The 12,178-nt window shown below is 36.9% G+C and overlaps 1 protein-coding gene across 1 annotated transcript in view; it reads left to right on the top strand.

Annotated features, from left to right (window-relative positions):
• Positions 1–12,178, top strand: part of LOC115428136 (voltage-dependent T-type calcium channel subunit alpha-1I-like) — a 432,180-nt gene that overhangs the window by 306,752 nt on the left and 113,250 nt on the right. The window contains 1 exon segment of the mRNA XM_030146986.1: positions 8,473–8,606. Coding sequence (XP_030002846.1) covers positions 8,473–8,606 — 134 coding nt within the window.

Below are 12,178 nucleotides of genomic sequence, written 5' to 3'. Positions count from 1 at the left end.
ATAACTGCTTGAAATGACTCTTGGATGTAAATTAGAGCGGCTAGGACAACTTGAAGGTGTGTTGCTGGGAGATAATCCCACATGTTGCTGTTTTCCTGTACTGGTGCACGGCTGTGACGTAAACTACGCAATGAGAAAACACAGTTTTGCATTTTCAACCCTTTAGACGGTGACAGGAGAGTGGAGCGTTTTTAAGGTTTCCATTCCAGAAGGAGGTTTCACTTTTTTGCGTTTTCAACCCCCAAAATGCTGTTGCCATCTAAATGAAACTCACATCTGATAAAATATTTGGTCATTCTCACCGTTGTTCTGTAAACCGGGCCTTAATAAATTCAACATCCTGCTATTTCTGGATCTTTTTAAGTTGACAAATGTGTATGGGTTCAGCAGTGACGCAGGAAAAAGCGTTTATTCTGGTATTTCAGTGTGCGGTGACTGAAAACATTCAATGAGGCTGTCAGAAATCAAAGGTGTTTGTTTCACAGGGTTAAAGGTCAAACATTAGGGGCCCTTTGGTTCTTCTAGGTCAGAAGGGATATGTATACAGGGTGGGGAAGCCAAATGTACAGTGAACATTTAGTTGTTTTTTCTCAGCAGACACTACGTCAGTTGTTTTGAACCCAAACATATACTGATGTCATAATCATACCTAACACTATTATCCATACCTTTTCACAAACTTTTGCCCATACGAGTAATCAGGAAAGCAAACGTCAAAGAGTGTGTGATTTGCTGAATGCACTCGTCACACCAAAGGAGATTTCAAAAACAGTTGGAGTGTCCATAAAGACTGTTTATAATGGAAAGAAGAGAATGACTATGAGCAAAACTATTACCAGAAAGTCTGGAAGATACTATTAAAGAAGAATGGGAGAAGTTGTCACCCCAATATTTGAGGAACACTTGTGCAAGTTTCAGGAAGCGTGTGAAGGCAGTTATTGAGAAAGAAGGAGGACACATAGAATAAAAACATTTTCTATTATGGACATTTTCTTGTGGCAAATAAATTCTCATGACTTTCAATAAACTAATTGGTCATACACTGTCTTTCAATCCCTGCCTCAAAATATTGTACATTTTGCTTCCACACTCTATATATATATATATATATATATATATATATATATATATATATATATATATATATATGAAATATACAGGCAGGACCTTGGAACCAGTTGTCTTGTTGTGATGACATAAAGTATGCTGCTTTGGGCATCCAATCAATATCACTTCCCTCAAAGCGTATTAAAATGGTGGAGAGCTGAGGGCAGAGCTGAACTCCCTGGAGGAACTTATTTATCCTGACTGACCCTGAACACCTCAAGGAGAGGCATTCGCTTACCCCAAAGCCATGCGAATGACGACAAAAACAGCAAATGGATTATTACAATTGTCATTGTTGTTATTATTATTATTATTATTATCATTATTATTATTATTATTATTATTTTATTGATTTCCTAAGACGTGCACACTCCTTTTATTTATTTATTTTTGATGACTTCTAATGGTCTCATCATTTTTTCCGTGACTGTATGTGACTTCCTATCAGTGCTCAGTAGGAACTATATTTATGTCTGTAACCAATTCCATGTTATAAGTCATGAATATATGGACCAATATAAGTAAAGCCGAATTTTTAGTACTTAAATTATTTCATACTAATTTAGTACTAAAATTTTAAAATCTGTTTTTTTTTCAAAACTGTGAACAAACTTTGTAGATATTGTCCCAAGAAGGATACATATAAAATTTAAAGTGAATCTGACCAGTAGTTTCAGAGAAGATTGTTGAAACGTAGACATGGGTGACCTTGACTTTGACCCTTCAAGGTCACTGAAGGTCAAAGGTCATGAACCCAAACAACAGTCCATATATGACTTCCTATCAGTGTTCAGTAGGAACTATACTGATATCTGGAAACATTTACGTGTTATAAACCATCAAAGTATGGACCATTACAGGTAAAGGTACATTTGTAACATTTCAAAAATTTGTCAAAAATCTAAATTTCTCCAAACTGTGAACAAACTCTGTAGACACCCTGAAACAGGAAGTGAGGTCACATCTGACCAAGCAGATGCTGTCATATATAGTGTTTTTTTTGTTTTGTTTTTTTTAGTTTTTTTTTACTGTATTTTTACTTATCTTTGGACTTTCATCTTTATTCTCCTTAATTCATTACGTAATTTCTATTTTGTCTTTTTTGTTTAATTTTAATTTATTCTGTAGTTTCCATGTCTTCTTATTATTAGTTTATGACTACGGCATCTTGGAATGTCTGATGTTCTGTATATTCTCATTAGATTCATAGTTTTTGAATGTTCTATTGTTGAGTAATAAATGGAATCTTCATATAAAAAACTCAATAAAAAACACATATGGGGGTGTTTTGGTTCAGGGTGGACCTTCCCAGGCCTGTGGAGCAGCTGTGGGAGCTTCAGTCCATGTTATTTCAGACCATTCAGTCCATTTTTAGAATTGTGGGAGTTCTGGAGGAAATTTCGGCTGCTTATTTCCGTCTCCTTTCCCTTCAAAATGATTTCCTCTGACCTATATAAAACTGTTTCTTTCTTTCTTTGTCTTTTACTCTGAGTGTAAACATATTTTTAGACACCCTTTTTATTTTCCATGTTTTTGTGTTTTGTTTTTTTTTGTTGAATTGTGTTTTTCTATGTTGAGTTCTTCGTCTGTTTTCTCCTTCACATCCCTGTGTGTGTTTTTTGGAAAGCTCAGATTTTAGAGGCGACCCTGTTTCCACAGTTTTACACCCTATGAGCCTGGCGTGCACTAGTTCTGCTGCTCTGAGACTGTGATAATATCTGGGACATGACAAATTAACTGTGGTGGAAAAAAAACAAAAAACACAGGCAGCAATTTTATAACAAACCAAGTTTTTAAAAAAATGAAAGAAACTTTACTTGATTAAAGAACATAAAATGTGTATTTACGGAAGCGTGACTGCGTTAACCTGTTAAAATATTATATTACAATATACACTTCATTTGTTTAATTCAGTGGTTTTATTACTCGGTAATGGGCGTTTCAGATTCGTCTTTAGCCAGGCATGAACATTTTTAAGACTTTAGTTTTGCTTTTGCAGCACCAGTTCATATTTCCATTAAAGCGTAATATTTCCCCGTAAAATGCAAAGAGATCCGATGGTAAATATAATAAATAGTGTTTTTGAGGCTGTATAATGAAGCTCTTCTGATAGAAGTAACTGAAATATTCATAACAGGAGCAGGTGTTCAGGAAATGGACTGGACTAACCTTCATATAAACGCTGCAGATGATGGAGAACCTGGACAACCAACATAACTGACATATTAACCCTTTAACCTCTGTGGTGATGGTTCTGAATGGATGATTTATTTGAAATATTCCTAAAATTCAACCGTTTGCTCAAAAAGAAAAATTCCATATGTGTTGATAGAATAGACCTTGTTCTTTCCATAGACATCTGAGCATGCTCAGTGCACCTCCTAACCTGGTGGTGTAAATAAACGGTAAAAAGACTAAACTATAGGAGAATAGCAGAAGATCACATGTCTATTTACAGTAGCAGCAGCAGTGCAATCCAGTAATGGTTCTAATAATAGATATAATATTATAATCAAGAACATCACAGTCATTTTAGTTCAGGTTTCACATACACACCCATTCAATCTCAAGCGGATCGGATCATAAAATACTATCAGAAAACATAAAATACTATCAGAAAACGTAAACATAAAATACTATCAGAAAACGTAAACATAAAATACTATCAGAAAACATAAAATACTATCAGAAAACATAAACATAAAATACTATCAGAAAACATAAACATAAAATACTATCAGAAAACATAAACGTAAAATACTATCAGAAAACATAAACATAAAATACTATCAGAAAATATAAACATTAAATACTATCAGAAAACATAAAATACTATCAGAAAACATAAACATAAAATACTATCAGAAAACATAAACATAAAATACTATCATATAATAACCTATAAATAATGATAGTGTTTTAGTGCAAATATTAAATCCCTGTAAAAAAGTATTATTTTTTTTATTGATTTATTTCAAACATGGTAATGATACAAGCTTCCAGATTGCTATTAACTGACTTCTTTGCACAACATAATATAGAAATGAAAATTCAAGGAAGCATAAAATAATGATACACACACAAAGAAAAAGAAAAAAAGTCATATTTGAAAAGGAGGGAGAAGAAGACTAATTTATTAGCTCTGACCCGTGTCTAAACCAACAATATGTACATATATACATACATACATATACATACATACATACAGTACAGGCCAAAAGTTTGGACACACCTTCTCATTCTTCACATTTTCTTTATTTTCATGACTATTTTCATTGTAGATTCTCACTGAAGGCATCAAAACTATGAATGAACACATGTGGAATTATGTACTTAACAAAAAAGTGTGAAATAACTGAAAACATCTCTTATATTCTAGTTTCTTCAAAGTATCCACCCTTAGCTCTGATGACTGTTCTGCACACTCTTGCCATTCTCTTGATGAGCTTCCAGAGGTAGTCACCTGAAATGGTTTCCTAACAGTCTTGAAGAAGTTCCCACAGATGCTTAGCACTTGTTGGCCCTTTTGCCTTCACTCTGCGGTCCAGCTCACCCCAAACCATCTCGATCGGGTTCAGGTCCGGTGACTGTGGAGGCCAGGTCATCTGGCGCAGCACTCCATCACTCTCCTTCTTGGTCAGATATCCCTCACACAGCCTGGAGGTGTGTTTGGGGTCATTGTCCTGTTGAAACATAAATGATGGTCCAACTAAACGCAGACCGGATGGAATGGCATGTCACTTCAGGATGCTGTGGTAGCCATGCTGATTCAGGTTGCCTTCAATCTTGAATAAATCCCCAACAGCGTCACCAGCAAAGCACCCCCACACCATCACACCTCCCCCTCCATGCTTCACGGTGGGAACCAGGCATGTAGCATCCATCCGTTCACCTTTTCTGCGTCGCACAAAGACACGGCGGTTGGATCCAAAGATCTGAAATTTGGACTCATCAGACCAAAGCACAGATTTCCACTGGTCTAATGTCCATTCCTTGGGTTTCTTGGCCCAAATAAATCTCTTGTGTTTGTTGCCTCTCCTGAGCAGTGGTTTCCTAGCAGCTGTTTGACCATGAAGGCCTGATTCACGCAGTCTCCTCTTAACAGTTGTTGTAGAGATGTGTCTGCTGCTAGAGCTCTGTGTGGTATTCATCTGGTCTCTAATCTGAGCTGCTGTTAATTTGCGATTTCTGAGGCTGGTGACTCAGATGAACTTATCTTCAGCATCAGAGGTGACTCTTGGTCTTCCTTTCCTGGGGCGGTCCTCATGTGAGCCAGTTTGGTTGGAGCGCTTGATGGTTTTTGCGACTGCACTTGGGGACACATTCAAAGTTTTTGAAATGTTCTAGACTGACTGACCTTCATTTCTTAAAGTAATGATGGCCACTCGTTTGTCTTTACTTAGCTGATTGGTTCTCGCCATAATATGCATTCTAACAGTTGTCCAATAGGGCTGTCAGCTGTGCATCAACCTGACTTCTGCACAACACAACTGATGGTCCCAACCCCATCAATAAGGCAAGAAATTCCACTAAGTAACCCTGACAAGGCACAGCTATGAAGTGGAAACCATTTCAGGTGACTACCTCTGGAAGCTCATCAAGAGAATGCCAAGGGTGTGCAAGGCAGTCATCAGAGCTAAGGGTGGCTACTTTGAAGAAACTAGAATATAAGAGATGTTTTCAGTTATTTCACACTTTTTTGTTAAGTACATAATTCCACATGTGTTCATTCATAGTTTTGATGCCTTCAGTGAGAATCTACAATGAAAATAGTCATGAAAATAAAGAAAATGTGAAGAATGAGAAGGTGTGTCCAAACTTTTGGCCTGCACTGTACATATATACATACATATACACATACATACATACATACATACATATATACATACATACATACATAAATACACACACACAAAAATTCAATCATTTCTTCTTTGTGCCAGAATCAACATTTCCTGAAAATTTCATGAAAATCCGTCCATAACTTTTTGAGTTATCTTGCACACAAACAAACACACAAACAAACACACAAATACACAAACACACAAATGAACACACAAACAAATACACAAACACACAAACAAACACACAAATGAACACACAAACAAATACACAAACAAATACACAAACACACAAATGAACACACAAACAAACACACAAAGCAGAGGGATCACACTAGCTCCTGGTGGAGGTAAAGATAACTGTCCTTTCACAAAAATGTGACTAACCTGAACTACCTTCAGAGAAGTAAGTGCATTAGCCCTAATATTCTGCCTGTTACCAAATGTTTGGTGAATTTGTAGATGATAAACTTAGGCCTAATATTAAAATTACACTTTTTTTTAAGACATTTCAGGATGTTCATGTTATTCGTATTTTTAAGAAAACGTTGCAGATGTAAGCATTTTCATTATGGAATTAAGTTTTTTGTGCTGTCTGCCCCATCTGAGATGATACTGGGCTGAGCGTGGTCTCTGAACTGGAGGGGCTTTGGCCCAGTGATGCACATGAGCGTCACTAACACCAGTGTGTGGGTTTTGGTTTGTGTGTTTGTTTTGGTGCAGATGAGCGTCAGTAACACCAGTGTGTGGGTTTTGGTTTGTGTGTTTGTTTGGTGCACATGAGCGTCACTAACACCACTGTGTGGGTTTTGGTTTGTGTGTTTGTTTGGTGCACATGAGCGTCACTAACACCAGTGTGTGGGTTTTGGTTTGTGTGTTTGTTTTGGTGCAGATGAGCGTCAGTAACACCAGTGTGTGGGTTTTGGTTTGTGTGTTTGTTTGGTGCACATGAGCGTCACTAACACCACTGTGTGGGTTTTGGTTTGTGTGTTTGTTTGGTGCACATGAGCGTCACTAACACCAGTGTGTGGGTTTTGGTTTGTGTGTTTGTTTTGGTGCACATGAGCGTCACTAACACCAGTGTGTGGGTTTTGGTTTGTGTGTTTGTTTGGTGCACATGAGCGTCACTAACACCAGTGTGTGGGTTTTGGTTTGTGTGTTTGTTTGGTGCAGATGAGCGTCACTAACACCAGTGTGTGGGTTTTGGTTTGTGTGTTTGTTTGGTGCACATGAGCGTCACTAACACCACTGTGTGGGTTTTGGTTTGTGTGTTTGTTTGGTGCACATGAGCGTCACTAACACCAGTGTGTGGGTTTTGGTTTGTGTGTTTGTTTGGTGCAGATGAGCGTCACTAACACCACTGTGTGGGATTTGGTTTGTGTGTTTGTTTGGTGCAGATGAGCGTCACTAACACCAGTGTGTGGGTTTTGGTTTGTGTGTTTGTTTTGGTGCAGATGAGCGTCACTAACACCAGTGTGTGGGTTTTGGTTTGTGTGTTTGTTTGGTGCAGATGAGCGTCACTAACACCAGTGTGTGGGTTTTGGTTTGTGTGTTTGTTTTGGTGCACATGAGCGTCACTAACACCAGTGTGTGGGTTTTGGTTTGTGTGTTTGTTTTGGTGCACATGAGCGTCACTAACACCAGTGTGTGGGTTTTGGTTTGTGTGTTTGTTTGGTGCAGATGAGCGTCACTAACACCAGTGTGTGGGTTTTGGTTTGTGTGTTTGTTTGGTGCACATGAGCGTCACTAACACCAGTGTGTGGGTTTTGGTTTGTGTGTTTGTTTGGTGCAGATGAGCGTCACTAACACCAATGTGTGGGTTTTGGTTTGTGTGTTTGTTTGGTGCAGATGAGCGTCACTAACACCAGTGTGTGGGTTTTGGTTTGTGTGTTTGTTTGGTGCAGATGAGCGTCACTAACACCAGTGTGTGGGTTTTGGTTTGTGTGTTTGTTTGGTGCAGATGAGCGTCACTAACACCACTGTGTGGGTTTTGGTTTGTGTGTTTGTTTGGTGCAGATGAGCGTCACTAACACCAATGTGTGGGTTTTGGTTTGTGTGTTTGTTTTGGTGCACATGAGCGTCACTAACACCAATGTGTGGGTTTTGGTTTGTGTGTTTGTTTGGTGCAGATGAGCGTCACTAACACCAGTGTGTGGGTTTTGGTTTGTGTGTTTGTTTGGTGCAGATGAGCGTCACTAACACCACTGTGTGGGTTTTGGTTTGTGTGTTTGTTTGGTGCAGATGAGCGTCACTAACACCAGTGTGTGGGTTTTGGTTTGTGTGTTTGTTTGGTGCACATGAGCGTCACTAACACCAGTGTGTGGGTTTTGGTTTGTGTGTTTGTTTTGGTGCACATGAGCGTCACTAACACCAATGTGTGGGTTTTGGTTTGTGTGTTTGTTTTGGTGCACATGAGCGTCACTAACACCAGTGTGTGGGTTTTGGTTTGTGTGTTTGTTTGGTGCAGATGAGCGTCACTAACACCAGTGTGTGGGTTTTGGTTTGTGTGTTTGTTTTGGTGCAGGTGGAATCAGTTGGACCTGGCCATTGTGCTGCTGTCAGTGATGGGAATCACCCTGGAGGAGATTGAAATCAATGCCTCCCTTCCCATCAACCCCACTATCATCAGGATCATGAGAGTGCTCAGGATCGCACGAGGTACACACACACACACACACACACACACACACACACACACACACACACACACACACACACACACTTCCATGCATTTAAAGGGATCTACAACCTTTGATGTGAAAGTCAGGTTTGGATTATTAAGGACAGTTGACATTTGTGCTGTGGATTGGAGTGGGTTTGAAGATGCACAGATGAACCGTTTTCATCACACAAATGCACAAACTCAACTATTTTTAAAAACAAATACAAGACCTGACTCTGGTCACATGTACTTTGTATTTGCGTTGGTCAGTCAGACTGAACCGACACAAACTGGACCTTTAACCCTTTATGGTTCGACTCATAGAAATACTCGGATTTAGTTTCACTCAATAACTCCTTAAAGTCATTTGAACAAAACGTGGAGATTTCTCTTAAATTAAACTGAAACTGTGACATCTCTGCCTGATGGTGATGATTGAGTGTGCCCCCCCCCGCCCCCCTTTTTTTTATTTATTTATTTTTCTGTCTATTTTATTTTAGCTGCTTATTTTTCTTAATTAGACAATTGTTGTATGTATTCTGTACTGATCGCATGTCAGTATTGGATTTACTTTAAGAATTGTCTTCTTCCAGATAGAGTGGGATAGTGGGAGGGAAAAAGAAAAATGAAAGAATGGCAGTCCTATTTATCACAGTGCACTGTCAGGCTGTTGTCTGTGAAACTGCTTCCAATAAAGAAAATAAAGAAATAAATAAGCACTCTGAAATTCAACATTACACCCTTAGTGTGTTATTGGAGGACAGAACAAGGAAGATCTTTATTAGTTATAGTCATTTAGAAAATCTAGGTCAATGAAGTTACCGTATTTGGTTCCTTACCCATATGTGGCTAGAAAAAATTAGTAATGATAATAATAAATAAATAAATGAATGAATGAGTAAATACAATCCCTTATTCTTATTTTATCTTATCTTAAAAAAAAAAGAAAAATAGGTGTGTGTGTGTGTGAATGGTCAGGGTTTTTAATTGTCATTTCCACTGTGCACTTACATAAACAAGAGAATGAGATTTTGTTTGTCTGTGACTACAGTGTAAAATCAATATCAATAAATAAATAAGCATCGTAATAAATAAAATAGAATAAAAGCATCATACTAGAAATAAAAACAGGCCGTTCTTCTGTAGTGTGTGTGTATATATATATCTATATATCTATCTATCTATATCTATCTATCTATCTATCTATCTATCTATCTATCTATCTATCTATCTATCTATCTATCTATATATATATATATATATATATATATATATATATATATCACCCCTACGCCCCCCCCCCCGTGCTCTCATGTCAGATCAGCTGCAGCTTGTGGTTCCAAAAACTAAAAAGAAGCTTCGTGGGGATCGTGCCTTTTCTGTTGTCGCCCCAAAGTTGTGGAACCAGTTGTGCTTAGATGTTGGACAGGCTCAGTCTGTACCTGTCTTTAAATCACATCTAAAAACACACTTTTTCTCCTTAGCTTTTAATCAGTGAGTGACATGTCTGGTTTTTTTGTTTGTTTGTTTGTTTTTTTATGCTGTTCTTAACAGATTTTAATTTGTGTTGTTTTTATGATGGTTGTATTTTCTTGTTCTTAGCCCATTTAACACCCAGTGTTATCACTAGTTTTATTTACTTATTCAATCCCTTGTTTTATGTTTGGTGTACGGCACTTTGGCCTGAAAGGGCCAAAGTTCTGAAAGGGCTTTAGAAATAAAGTTGGTATGGTGTATATATATATATATATATATATATATATATATATATATATATATATATATATATATATATATATACACACACACACACACACACACACACACACACATACACACATATATATATATATATATATATATATATGTATACACACATATATATAAATATATATATATATATATACACATATATATATGTTTGGTGTACGGCACTTTGGCCAGCTGTAAAGTTCTGAAAGTGCTTCATAAATAAAGTTGGTATGGTGTATATATATTTATATATATATATATATATATATATATATATATATATATATATATATATATATATATATATATATATATATATATATATATATATATATATATATGTCACAGTAGAGATTGAAATCCAGTAGGATTTGTAATCCTACTAGGACAGATTGAAATTTCAGTTTGTCCTCGGACAAACTGAAATCCTACAAGACATTAGGATCTGAAGATTGGAATTCCAATCTGTCCTAGGAGAATTGACAATCCTACTAGGACAGATTGTAATTCTATTTGGAAGTGGGATCTGAAGATTGGAATTTCAGTCTGTCCTACGGCAAAAAATATAAGAATTCTGTCAGGACAATCTCGAATTCTATTAGGAGAATGTCAGATTATATCAAAATGTAAGAATATTGTTGTTTCTTTTACTTTTAACCCTACCATCTAGACCAGGGGGCAGCAAAATGCCAATGCCAACTTTAACATCGTACATTTTCTGAATGGCTTGGCAACAATTAGATAATAATAAAATTGTATGTTGCCATGGCAATGGGTTGTTTACAGGTACGTTTTTCAAATTCTACCGATTTCTGAATACAAATGTGTCTCATTTACATACCAATGACAGTTACAAACGGCTGTTGAATAAGGTTGGACCAGATAGGACGGCTGGCATCCTGGTTACAATGTGTACTGACCTAAGGGCCATATACTGGATCTAAGATATGAAAAGAATTCAGATGGAATGGTGATGGCGAAATCGTAGGACAGACTGAAATTCCAATCTTCAGATCCCACTTCCAAATAGAATTACAATCTGTCCTAGTAGGATTGTAAATTCTCCTAGGACAGATTGGAATTCCAATCTTCAGATCCTAATTTCTTGTAGGATTTCAGTTTGTCCGAGGACAAACTACAATTTCAATCTGTCCTAGTAGGATTCCTAATCCTACTAGGACAGACAGGAATAGGACAAACTACAATTCCTATCTGTCCTAGTAGGATTAGGAATCCTACTGGATTTCAATCTCTACTGTGACATTTATATATATATATATATATATATATATATATATATATATATATATATATATATATATATATATATATATATGTATGTACACACACACACACTAAATATATATATTAAAACACTCTCTAAAGACACAATTAGAACATCAGTACTAGACAATATGAATGAATGAATGAATGAATGTTTATTTCAGTTAAATACAAAATACAAAACACATATTAAAAAAACAACAAAACACCTACATATTAAAAAAACAAACATAAAATTAACACATTTTGTAACTGAAAAAGGAAGAAGCTGAAGCCGGAGGCTTATTTCTACTTCTCCTATTTATCTTATCGATGTTGATAATTGCAGGCGTGTACGTCGTCAGATCTGACTGATATTTAGTGAGAACACACATGCGTTTGTGTGTGTTTCATTTCCAGACTTACATTTGTCTTGAAGTCGTCTGAATCCAACTAGATCAGCGCTCCTTCCTCCTCCTCTTTTCAGTGGGTCTGTCATTCATTCGATGAGGCTAATTACACCAGTCTGCCCTGGCTCTGTTGGCCTCTGCCC

Source organism: Sphaeramia orbicularis, chromosome 1 (assembly GCF_902148855.1).
Source record: "Sphaeramia orbicularis chromosome 1, fSphaOr1.1, whole genome shotgun sequence".
NCBI classification, from domain to species: domain Eukaryota; kingdom Metazoa; phylum Chordata; class Actinopteri; order Kurtiformes; family Apogonidae; genus Sphaeramia; species Sphaeramia orbicularis.
The sequence above is the reverse complement of the archived record's forward strand: the minus strand, read 5'-3'. Positions and strand labels throughout refer to the sequence as shown.